Source organism: Chanodichthys erythropterus, chromosome 9 (genome assembly GCF_024489055.1).
Source record: "Chanodichthys erythropterus isolate Z2021 chromosome 9, ASM2448905v1, whole genome shotgun sequence".
NCBI classification, from domain to species: domain Eukaryota; kingdom Metazoa; phylum Chordata; class Actinopteri; order Cypriniformes; family Xenocyprididae; genus Chanodichthys; species Chanodichthys erythropterus.
The window spans coordinates 19,545,003-19,557,287 of NC_090229.1; the positions used below are offsets into that span (position 1 = coordinate 19,545,003).

Here is a 12,285-nt window from a genome sequence, read left to right on the forward strand (position 1 = left end):
ACAGTTGCTGTGATTTTGGCTAACGTTATATGTACACGTAAAATGATCACTCAGGTTAGAAGCAATAGTATCTATTTTATTTGTTCACTGACAGAGCGCACAGCCTCAACTGAATGCGCTGCTCCTCTCAGCCACTCAGTGAACAGCAGACGCAGAGAGAGGTGTGCCTGAGGCAGAGGAAGGGAAGCAAGATCTTACGCTCATGCGGCAGTACCGGTGGGTCTCAGAAGCTAGATCAGGTTAACAAGTATATTTGTGCGCTTTCTTGGAAAAAAAAGTAAAAGGGGTCTGAAAAGTCGCTAACACTGATGCAGCCTTCCGCAGGTCACAGGTCGACAATTTTGTACCGGCTGGAGGCAATTACCAAACTGGTTCCTATTGTGTGTATCACACCAATGTACATATTTTACAACAGCAAATCAAAGTTATTAATTATGAAGGCTATATTCAATATAAGCTGGTAGTATTATTTTTCTTCAAAACTATCTAAAAAAATGTAATGCCTGTAGAAATAAAATTTAATGCTTTTTAATGAGAAAATTAAGGCCTTAAATTGCAAAATCCATTTAATGACTTTTAATGCTTTAATGCCCCGCGGATACCCTGCTATTGAGTACACTCCTCTACTTAAAAAGTTAAATATTAACATAAGCAAATTTGTCTGGCAGATATGGCATCACATAGAAGCAGTCAGTTCTCTTACCAGTAGAAGGCAGGTGTCTACAAGGCAGAACGTTCCAGAACGGCCGATTCCAGCACTGCAGTGAACCACGACAGGGCCGTGATCTGGACTCAGACAGCCCGACTCGCGCACTTTAAACAGGAAGTTGAGAAAAGACGCAGGCGACTCTGGCACGCCGAAATCTGGCCATGTGGTGTAGTGGAAATGAAGAATCTCCCGTGTTTCCAGTGTCTTTAAACACACATGACACAACATTAATCATGATGAGTGCGTGTTTGTCTGAAACGAGCCTCTGGCATCTGTAATATCCTGAGAGCGTTGAGTCAAGTCAACAAGGTATCCTGCTATAAAGAAGTTCTGAACATTTTTAGAAACATTTTCATACATGCAACATTTTTTGTTGGAAAACAAGAATTTTGGCTAAACTGAAGAAAAATGACTAAAGATGTACTGTATAAAACCTCAGCTGTTAAAAACAGTTGAATGATCAGAGAAAGAGACTGACAGGCGGGCGAAAGCACGACTGGATGAGATGAGAGGAAGATCAAGTGTCTCACCGACAGATTTTCCAGCTCCAACAGTCGTACTGTGTAGTACGATTTCACATCCTCTGAGATCAGAGTAAGTCTGAAGTTTGTGTCCTCAAAAACAGCCTCCCTCTCCTCTCGCTGAGGCCAGTACTGAGCACACTTTACCTGCACGTACACACACTTCTTCATTAACCATACAACACAAGCCTCACACATACACAACACATGTACACATTCCATATGCACGCTAGAAGTGTTTTAGGCAGGTATCCAAAGCGAGTGTATGTATATATATCGATGTGACAAGTATGGTACGGTATGGCACAAAGATACAGGTATGGTGTGTGTTCCTCTCACCGAGCCTTTCTCTATAACACGATTCAGCATCACGACCCCTCGGCAGCGCTGCTCCCACACCATCTCCCAGAAGTGACCACAGGTGTTTGGTAATGGACCCTAAACACAAAAACAACCATTAAAACGAGCATAACCAGTCTATTGTATTAATAATACATTTTAAAAACATACATAATATGAATTTGTCCTGCAAAAGAGTTCAGACTAAGTAGTAGCATACACTACAATTCAAATGTTTGGGGTCATAATGTTTTTAAAAATATGCTCACCAAGGCTGCATTTATTTACTTTTGATCAATTTAATGCATCACTTCTTAATAAGAGTATTAATTTCTTTATAACAAAAAAAAACATGTTTGGTGAACAGTCTGTACAGTAGTTACTAAATTTAAAATTCTATTAAATGTATTTAGGATTTTTCATTTTGCTTATAGTGAAACATCTCGTGCACATCTTGACCTTAAGTTTCAGTAAATCACACATTTGAGCAGTTGTGAGGTACATGACATTGCGGGTGAGAATGCGTGTGTGTTTTATGCGTTTGTGGTTGTAGCTGGCAATGCTTTGACTGAACAAGGCTGTCAAGTTGAGACGAGTCTGCTGCCGTCTCAGAGCATCAGAGTGCCAATTTATCTGTACAATAAAGAAACGTCATGCTGACGCAACTCAAGATTTCACAACATTTCCTAGGGTACTCTCCAGATACAGGAGAGGGAAAACCTCTCTGGTAGATGCCATGAGTGTTAAAATGGAATGTCACTGTAGTATATCAATGTCTGACGCAGACTGTGGCCTAATGGACACATAATATGAACGTCAACACAAATGTCAAAACCAGGATGGAGGGAGGGTCTCTGAACAGGGAGTTCCCCATTACTTGCTTACCTATCACTGTTTTAGTGTAGCTACTCAACGCAAATCAGCATTTCGTAACCTTTTTGTCTCATGTCCCATCAAAAAGGTCAAATACCAGTTCATTGACAACAAAGCAGAAAAGTTACGAACTCATTTTATACTGTATCATTTAGCACTATTTTAATTAAAATGGCCATTGTTACAATGGCTCATCTTTAAACTGAAAAGCAGTTTTAAAAATCTATTATTTTATAACTCAAATTAGTTTGATATTATTTGATTGGCTAAATAATAAAGAGAATTTAATTTGCGTTTTGTTCCAAATGTTAAGTGGCCAACCAACTATGGCTCTAGTTTGGAGTTTCAAACTTTGCTGAAAAATTTGGGGGTGGTATTTGATGCTATTTTAACATTTGATCTTGAAATCCAGAATACTGTCAAAACAACTTTTTTTTTTCCATCTTAGAAATACTGCAGACTATGTCCCATGTTGTCTTTCCCTGTGGCTGAAAAGTTGATTAACATTTTTGTATTTTCCTGCATTGATTATTGCAATGCTCTACTGGCTGGGGTTTCAAAAGCTCTAAAAAAAACCAAACAAACAAAAAAAAACCTCTAGATCGCTTTATATGATGAACAGATTTAATGTAGGCTTTTAATCACATATAAACAATGGTCAGTGAACATTAACAGAAGCTCAACCAAATATGGTTGACGCACAAAAACAAACCTCTTGAGGAAGCTCAAACATGCTGCATAATACACAAAAATGAACCACACTGGTTCTCGCAAGTCAAGCAAACTTGCTTGAGCTTCTGTTTACCACAACTGATGTGTGCGTTGATGAATGTGTATGTGTGAATAAGAGCCTAAATTCAATATGTTTATCACATAGGTGTAATTTGCGGGTGGGACGGGTGGGACATGTCCCGACCACTTTTTGAAACCTCTCGCGGCACGGATATGTAATACAAAAGAAACACCTAATTGATTATCAATTTGAGTTAATAATAGGCGATCTGGCGCTAGAATGTGTTGTTTTTGAAATCATGTTGAGTGCTTGTTGTCGCGGCTATCAGAGGCGCAACAGTGTTCTCTTGGCGCTCGTGCACACTGAGCAGTGTTCACACGGACGGGCGCTTCAATCTAGCGCTCTGTTGCAGAGACTCTCTATTTGTTAGGTTGAAATCACAAAACAAAATACACATAAATGTGTCCCTGCTCTTGATAAACAATCTTAATGAACATCTTTGGTTTTAATGAAAAAAAAAAAAGTCATGCATGGTTGGGGTTAGAACCCAGAACCTCTTGCACACTAAACGAAAATACCACCACCAGTCCATCAGGACAACCAAACGGGTTTGGAATGACATGAGGGTGAGTAATTAATGACAATTTAATTTTGGGTGAACTATCCCTTCAAGACCGACAAACATTTGCATGCCATCAATGTGACTTATCGATGGTCGATTAAGCAAGGTCATCATTAGATTGCATAGTTTTGAGTTGCGTGTGGCTCATGCGCAAAACGTGCAGCAGACATACGAGTATGTGAAATGAAGCGAGCTTGCCGTAATTACGTATTCTAAATGTATTAAAGGCTTAGTTCACCCAAGAATGAAATTTCTGTCATTAAATACTCACCCTCATGTCGTTTCAAACCCGTAAGAATCGTCAGAGCACAAATTAAGATATTTTTTATGACATTTTTTTTTTATTCCCAATAGAAAGCAACGTAATTACCATCATTCAAGAACCAGAAAAGGAATAAAAACATTGTTAAAATAATCAACGTGACTACAGTGGTTCAACCTTAATGTTATGAAGCAATAAGAATACTTTGTGTACAAAAAACAAAACTAAAATAATGACTTTATTCAACAATTTTTCCTCTTCCATGTCAGTCTCTTACGCAGTTGGCGTACTGAACGCAGTTCGGAGAATCCGTGTTTACGTCCGAACACCGGCTCAGTATTGGCCGAGCTGTTCATGTGAGCACCACAATGCATGCGTGTGATGCTGACGCAGGAGCCAGTCAATACTGAGCTGGCGCCTGGATGTAAACACAGAAGCACTGAACTGTTTTTACTGCATCAAATGCGTAGTAGACTGACAGGGTATAAAAGAAATTGTTGAAAAAAAGTCTTTATTTTTGTTTTGTTTTTGCGCACAAAAAGTATTCTTGTCACTTCATAACTTTAAGGTTGAACCACTGTAGTCACGTTGACTTTAACGATGTATTACTACTTTTCTGGACCTCGAATAACAGTAATTAACACAAAATAATCACCATGAACGTACTTCGCATTCTTTAAAACGCTTACGCTGAATGTTCTAAGCCTTCCCTATTCTACTTACGGAACGAATGTGGCGCCAGTTTCACTTTTTTCTGTAAGTAGAATAGGGAAGGCATAGAACATTCAGCGCAAGTGTTTTGAAGAATGCAGAAACGGGAAGTACATTCAAGCCGTTATTTTGTGTTTATAAAGCATAAATGGTTGTATTTTTTTTGAAAATTACCGATCGTTTCGTTAGATAAGACCCTTATTCCTCGTCTGGGATTTTTAAAGCCATTTGAAGCTGCACTGAAACTGCAATTTGGACCTTCAACCTGTTGGTAGCCGTTGAAATCAACTACATGGAGAAAAATCCTGGAATGTTTTCCTCAAAAACCTTAATTTCTTTTCGACTGTCGAAAGAAAGACATGAACATCTTGGATAACATGGGGGTGAGTAAATTATCAGGAAAAGTTTATTTAAAAGTGGACTAACCCTTTAAGACCTGTCAATCGGAGCAATTAAACCAATCCAAGCACACTCCAGCTGTAAAACAGTGTCCCTAACCACTATACCACCACCACCACACCCAAGATACAGTTTCCATTTGATGAACTTTCAAATGACATTGGAAAACACTGCGTCTTAATCACAATGCAATCGTATCCCAGAAGTCCTATAGCTTTAGCCAAGCAGCATGTCATGTCACTCCATGATCTATGCATTGTCTTATGTTGTGTTTGGGCTTGTTCGAGACCACCTACTCTAAATAAAGATATGTGATCTATTATGGTTTACTAATGTTTCACGAAGTTACAAACAAAAATGTACTGCAAAAGCATAGTGTGTATACGTGCGTTGCCAGTGCTTTTCAAAACAAGTACTTAAAATAGTATGGTCTCTAACTGAAAAAAATATGCTTGTTGTATTTTGCTAGTTGAGACCTTGTCAGCATTATATAACACAAGTCCATCTGTAATGCACGATTATTTTACAGATCACATTTTCATGTAAAGCAGTTATTTTTCCACGCTCTGAAAATAGAGCACTTCTAATAAGTCAGCAAATTTAAAGGGTTAGTTCACCCAAAAATGAAAATTCTGTCATTTATTACTCACCCTCATGTCATTCCACACCCGTAAGAACTTTATCTTCGGAACACAAATTAAGATATTTTTGATGAAATCTGATGGCTCAGCGAGGCCTCTATTGAGAGCAAAGCCATTGTAAATCTCAAGATCCAGAAAGGTACTAAAAACATATTAAAAATCAGTTCATGTGAGTTCAGTAGTTCTATCTTATTATAAAGCGATTTCAAAACACTGCTTCATGAAGCTTCGAAGCTTTGCAAATCTTTTGTTTTGAATCAGTGATTCGGATCACGTATAAAAACCGGCAAACTGCTGAAATCGCGTGACTTTGGTGCTCCGAACAACTGATTTGAATCAAATGATTCGTAAAGCTTCGAAGCAGTGTTTTGAAATCGACCATCACTAGATATTGTTGAAAAGTCGTTATTTTGTTTTTTTGGTGCACAAAAAGTATAATATTAAGATAGAACCACTGTACTCACATGAACCAATTTAAATATGTTTTGAGTACCTTTCTGAATCTTGAGAAGTTCGGTGGGATTGCTGTCAATAGAGGCCTCACTGAGCCATCGGATTTCATCAAAATATCTTGAACGAAGGTCTTACTGGTTTGGAACGACATGAGGGCAAGTAATAAATGACATTATTTTCATTTTTGGGTGAACTAACCCTTTAAAAGCACTTGTTAAGTGATGGTCATATTCCCTATATTGACTGTAAATCAAGCTTCTATGCTTTAAAACGACACCTATTTTGTGTTGGATAATTAACATGAAACTTTGTAGCTCCCTTCGCTTCGGATTTAAGAGGATAAGGTCAATGATTAAATCGATTGTTAATTTAAACAATGATCAATTATCCCTAGTTCTAATCTCTTTTCTATTTCATTGTGAAGAAAACTGGCCAAGATTTGTGCTTTTTAAAAGTGCCACCTACCTGTCAGAGTGATTTAGCATTTTCATTCAGCCATTTTTAATGCATTGGTCAAAACAGACAAATTGCATGCGAAAACCAAATTTACATGCTTTGAACATTTTGTTGGTGTGAAAAGACTTTAATAATGTATTTTAAAATCTTAAAAAGTAACAAACAAGAGATTTTCCGCAGGATATATGTACCTATTACTATGTTAATGAGCTCTTCAGTGCCTTTACACCACCCTTTTTTATCCTTGTGTGTGTCAGATGTCATGCAGGTGCAAATACAGCATCAGATTTCTCAGCAGATGTAAATCTGGGGTGTAAGAGTCAGTATGTCACCTGAGTTAGTATGTAGTTTCTCTGAGCTTCATCCACTGAGATCAGACTGGCATTGATGTAGTCATTATTGCCGATCTGTAGATGAATACGGCTGTGGTCAACTGTGAAAAGAGAGCGCGATTAAGCTGTGGGGCACATCACCCATGATGCTTTGCAAATTCAGCAGTGGAACGATTCTTTTTCAGGTCCTGTTCTCAGTTCCCCACAAGAGAGAAAAACATCTTCCTGATGAAAACGCTCAGTTGAAACAGATAATATACACAAGGCATTCATTTAATGTGGTGTTTTGCGAGCTGAGGACCTTTTCAAGTTGTTGTCGAAAAAGAGACTCAGAGAAAGAGGAAACCACAACAGTGTTGCTCTTTGTGACGGAAGAGTTAAAAAAGGGAGAGAAAAAAAGACATGACATCTTCAGCGTGAAATGACTTTAACAGCTCGCTGATAACAGGCCCCTTCCGTTAGGTGTCACTCACTGTGTCGAACAGGGGAAGCGGCACACTTACATGGGCTGACGTCTCTGTAGCGATTACGACTTCTGTTTTCTGGAAGTTTGGCGATCTTGCATGGTAGGTCACTGGACTGCTGCTTAATCTCCTACAGTAAAACAGAAGTCTATGAGATGAAAATGCTTCAATCTGTTAGTGCAACAAATGTGTGGCAAATGATTTGCTGGGGGGAAACTATAGGGCATATAAGTTAACTATATAGGGGACCACCAGCATCCAGTTTAGGATGCCATTCATCCATCAGTGTTATTAAAAACTTCAACTGAGTCAAAGTAGTAGATAAAGGTGTCAAACCAACTAATAACAGACTTCCTCTAATGAAAGGTTAACTCTTTCCCTCCATCTCTATATTTAAAAGTGACAAATTCAGGTCATCTCTATAACTTGTCAAAGCATTTAATCCTTAGTTAGGAACGAAGCAGCGCAATCTGAGCTGTCAAAAAATACAGATACCACATCAAATAAACAAAACAAACTTGTTTTGGGTTGATATGGATATTTGGCACATCATAATCAAGTATGAAACAGAATCAGTTCTTTACCTGGTAAACGGCGTTCCAGTTCCCGAGCTCATCGATTTCCCGAAACTCGGCTTCCATTGCCGCGTGTGTTCCGCGCCGCTCGATAGATGGCTCCCTGACAATTAAATTAGTTATTAAATCGATGTCGAATCACATGGAAAGGACTGACTTTTAAAGTCTGCTTTAATTTTCTTAGAGAACGTTTCTAATGGTACTGTTGTGTCGCCCTTACCGGAAACACGCTGCTCGCTCCTCCCGCAGCACGGCTCTCCGATCTGCGTCGTGATCACGCCCCTCTTTCCTCACAATAACCAATGAAAGACTGCGAGTGTCCATGAACTCAAGGTAAAGGCCAATCAGCGCAAAGTAGTGGGGCGTGGCAACCACTTCGGCCAATCATATTAAGGAGCGTTAGCGCTTTATTCTTCTGGGCTTTGTAGTTTTTGTAATTTGGGGAGTTTACGCAGTACGCATTTGCGTAATGAGATTTAGAAAAGTACATGAAGTAAAATGGCACATATATTACAACCCAAACTTGCAGTATTAACTGTGGAATCAATTAATAACTTATATAGTTGTTTCTTTGTAAGCAGCATTCAATAAAGTAAATGTGATATTTTGTATATGTACATTTCATTAAATGTATGAGGTTTTTTGTGAATTAACCTTCTGGTATTAATCACTCAGGTCACACTTGTGATAATCTGAGGTCAAAACAGACAGAAGACAAGAATCGTGACATTTATTTGTTCTTCAATATTTTGTATTTTGAGGGGATTTAATGGTATTATGCAATATTAAACTCTAAATTATCCACCATTTATTTCTATATAAAATCATACTAATATAGAGGAAATATTTCATATTATTTTCATTTAATATAGTGTTTAGTTTACAGTTTTTCTCAGTCTCTTCAATATTGTAGTTGTGACTTTTTCTTTTATATCACAATGACATTATACTGTAATTTGTTGATAGACCAACAGTAAAAGTGTAACTGTGAATCCTGTCCAGTCTCTGGCAATCAATATCCCATTTACAGTAATGTGTCAGTGTGCCGTCTTGTGCATTTTCAATCATTGTCATCAAAAGTGTAGCCATAGTTTACATCTGAAAATACTGACAGAGTACACTGTTATATTGACAATGTGGCTAAACATTTAGATGATCTTGTTTGCAAACAATGACACAAGGACTTGTCATTTTGATGGCACTGATATGTTCATTAATATGAATACTTACTTACAGGTAGTCCATTGTGTGGTGTTGTGGTGTACAAACTGTTTTGGGAAATTAACTTATTGGTTTGCAATTTGAGAAAATGTACCAAAGTGACTAAGAAAAATTGTAAAATAAAGCAAAGTAATTTCAAATCCAATGCATATCCATGCCATCTGGTGAGAGAAATAAATAATATTATGTGTAATACCATAGTGTAACCACTATAGCGTAGCCTATATAAATATAGGGCCTATAGGCTTGTGTATTCCCCAGTTGCTCTTACTTTTATTAGGTTTTCCATTTGGTTATATTTAGACATTGTCAAAACTTCATCATGGCTGATTTGTAGAATGTATAACACAAAATTGTTAAAATCTTTATTTCATATTTGTCATTTTTTAATTTTCTGCGGCGGTTTTGTATGTGTGTGGTGCTGGTAAACCCTACGATAATGGGGACAAAATGTCCCAAAGATGGCAATATCCAAAATCATTGTGCTTATAGGGAAAACCCCACAATGGTTGTTTTTAGGGGTATTATGTTTAGAGGATAGGATTAGTTTGTACAGTAAAAAAAATCGTTATGTGTATGGAATGTCAAAACATGGAAAACAACTCTGATGATAATTAGGAAGATTATTCCAGGTTTTTCTTGTACATTAATGCATGCACACTAGTCATCTTGAAAATGTCTTGGACTTGACTCATGATTTATATCATGATACTGTATTATTTCAGTGGTTTCCAAACTGGGGTACGTGAGGTGACAAAAGGGGGTTCACGAACAAAATGTAGTTCATTTAATTCTACCTTAAAATAATATTAAAATCGAGCATGTATTTCTAACTTCCAAAATGTAGTAAATCCAGTACATTTAATCAAATTACCTCATCATTTGCAGTCAAAAATGACTATCCACCATAGACTGTAAACAAGCAGCATGCAAATGATAGATTGTCGTTCTCGACAATGCACCTTTGTAAAAGTGGAGATTTAGCACTTACTCGCATGAAGAACAAATGTAGACACAGATAATGGATTAATTTCGATTTAAGACTCAAACTTTCTCCGATACAAAAACATACCTTGTGTGAGTTGTATTTAATGATGATAACGAGCAAGAATGCAATTGTTCCCAAATATCCACATGACTGCAAACGTGGCATTATTATACAACAGGTCAAAAAATAAAACGTAAATTTTACACACAGTACTGTCAGTATTAACTCTATTTTGCAATGAAATAATAGTTCTAATGAAAACCAGCAGAACTACAACACACGTCTGTGTTTCGCTAACAATTCTGCGGCTTTGAACGAATCGTGAGAGTCAATGATTCAATGATTCATTCACAGCCACTTGCTTAGTTACAGAATGAATGACTCGATGACTCACTCATAAAAACAGTGACTTGCTGCCACCTACTGGCGGTTTTAGTTTAATATTTAAAAGTTTTACTTAATTTTACCATCATTGCATATTTCTCTATTGGACATTTTTTATTTAAAACATTATTTACTTTATAAAGTTATTCATAAAGCTAAAAAAATGCACTGGAAAATCAATTTAGGGGGCAAATATTGTCCCTTAATGGTAAAGGTCTGACTGCAGTCGAAGAGGAAGAGGGATGGTAATCCCTTCAGGGGGTACTCCAAGCTAAAATTTTGGGAACCACTGCATTATTTGAATATATGGCAAGTCGTTTAAACATTTAATCCTTAAAACCTATCAGTCTCTACGGAAGCTTGTTTCCGCCACAAAATAAAAAAAAAAAATTAAAAGATAATTGCAACATTTTATTAAAGTCAGAATTGAGAGTTTATTTCTCACAATTCTGACTTTATAAAATGCAATTGTGACTTTATATCAAGCAATTCTGAGAAAAAAGTCAGAATTGTGAGTTTATATCACGCAATTCTGAGAAAAAAGTCAGAATTGTGAGTTTATATCACGCAATTCTGAGAAAAAAGTCAGAATTGTGAGTTTATATCATGCAATTCTGAGAAAAAAGTCAGAATTGTGAGTTTATATCACGCAGTTCTGAGAAAAAAGTCAGAATTGTGAGTTTATATCACGCAGTTCTGAGAAAAAAGTCAGAATTGTGAGTTTATATCGCGCAGTTCTGAGAAAAAAGTCAGAATTGTGAGTTTATATCGCGCAGTTCTGAGAAAAAAGTCAGAATTGTGAGTTTATATCGCGCAGTTCTGAGAAAAAAGTCAGAATTGTGAGTTTATATCGCGCAGTTCTGAGAAAAAAGTCAGAATTGTGAGTTTATATCGTGCAGTTCTGAGAAAAAAGTCAGAATTGTGAGTTTATATCACGCAGTTCTGAGAAAAAAGTCAGAATTGTGAGTTTATATCGCGCAGTTCTGAGAAAAAAGTCAGAATTGTGAGTTTATATCGCGCAGTTCTGAGAAAAAAGTCAGAATTGTGAGTTTATATCGCGCAGTTCTGAGAAAAAAGTCAGAATTGTGAGTTTATATCACGCAGTTCTGAGAAAAAAGTCAGAATTGTGAGTTTATATCGCGCAGTTCTGAGAAAAAAGTCAGAATTGTGAGTTTATATCGTGCAATTCTGAGAAAAAAGTCAGAATTGCAAGAAGTAATCTTGCATTTGTGAGAAAAAAAGTCAATTGTAAAATAAAAAGATGGAATTACCTTTTTTATTTTTTATTCAGCGGTGGAAAAAAGCTTCCATAAGTATCTATTTTCATTGTACTAGCACTTATTTTTTATATTCATTTGCTTATTCTTTAGGAGTGCTTATTCTTTAGATGAAGTACCTTTTTTTTTAAGATACTAGTAGGCTACTCATTCATTAGATAGTTCATATTTATAAGATACTACTTATTTCAGTAATGTCTAGTATTTACAAACATAAATTAATGAGTTTGGAGGAAGAATCTGTTTGAATGAAGATATCTCCATACATTCTCACTAGTTCCTTATGAGGTTGAAGATATCTCTAAATGAAGAGTAGATATTCAGT

At 36.8% G+C, this 12,285-nt stretch overlaps 1 protein-coding gene across 4 annotated transcripts in view; it reads right to left on the minus strand.

The window, feature by feature from the left end:
* The window catches only part of LOC137027096 (tyrosine-protein phosphatase non-receptor type 1-like), a 30,535-nt gene extending 22,173 nt beyond the window's left edge, over window positions 1-8,362 (minus strand). For 2 of the 4 annotated variants that reach the window (XM_067394913.1, XM_067394917.1), the window contains exons 1-7: window positions 8,311-8,362; window positions 8,100-8,193; window positions 7,555-7,645; window positions 7,052-7,152; window positions 1,570-1,668; window positions 1,240-1,377; window positions 704-913 (exon numbers count right to left, since the gene is read on the minus strand). In XM_067394913.1, the coding sequence (XP_067251014.1) occupies window positions 704-913; window positions 1,240-1,377; window positions 1,570-1,668; window positions 7,052-7,152; window positions 7,555-7,645; window positions 8,100-8,156 (696 nt within the window). In that variant the 5' untranslated portion in view covers window positions 8,157-8,193; window positions 8,311-8,362. Of the gene's footprint in view, window positions 1-703; window positions 914-1,239; window positions 1,378-1,569; window positions 1,669-7,051; window positions 7,153-7,554; window positions 7,646-8,099 lie in introns of all 4 variants that reach the window. The other 2 variants (XM_067394914.1, XM_067394915.1) reach the window with 2 other exon arrangements.
* Between the last annotated feature and the right edge of the window lie 3,923 nt (window positions 8,363-12,285).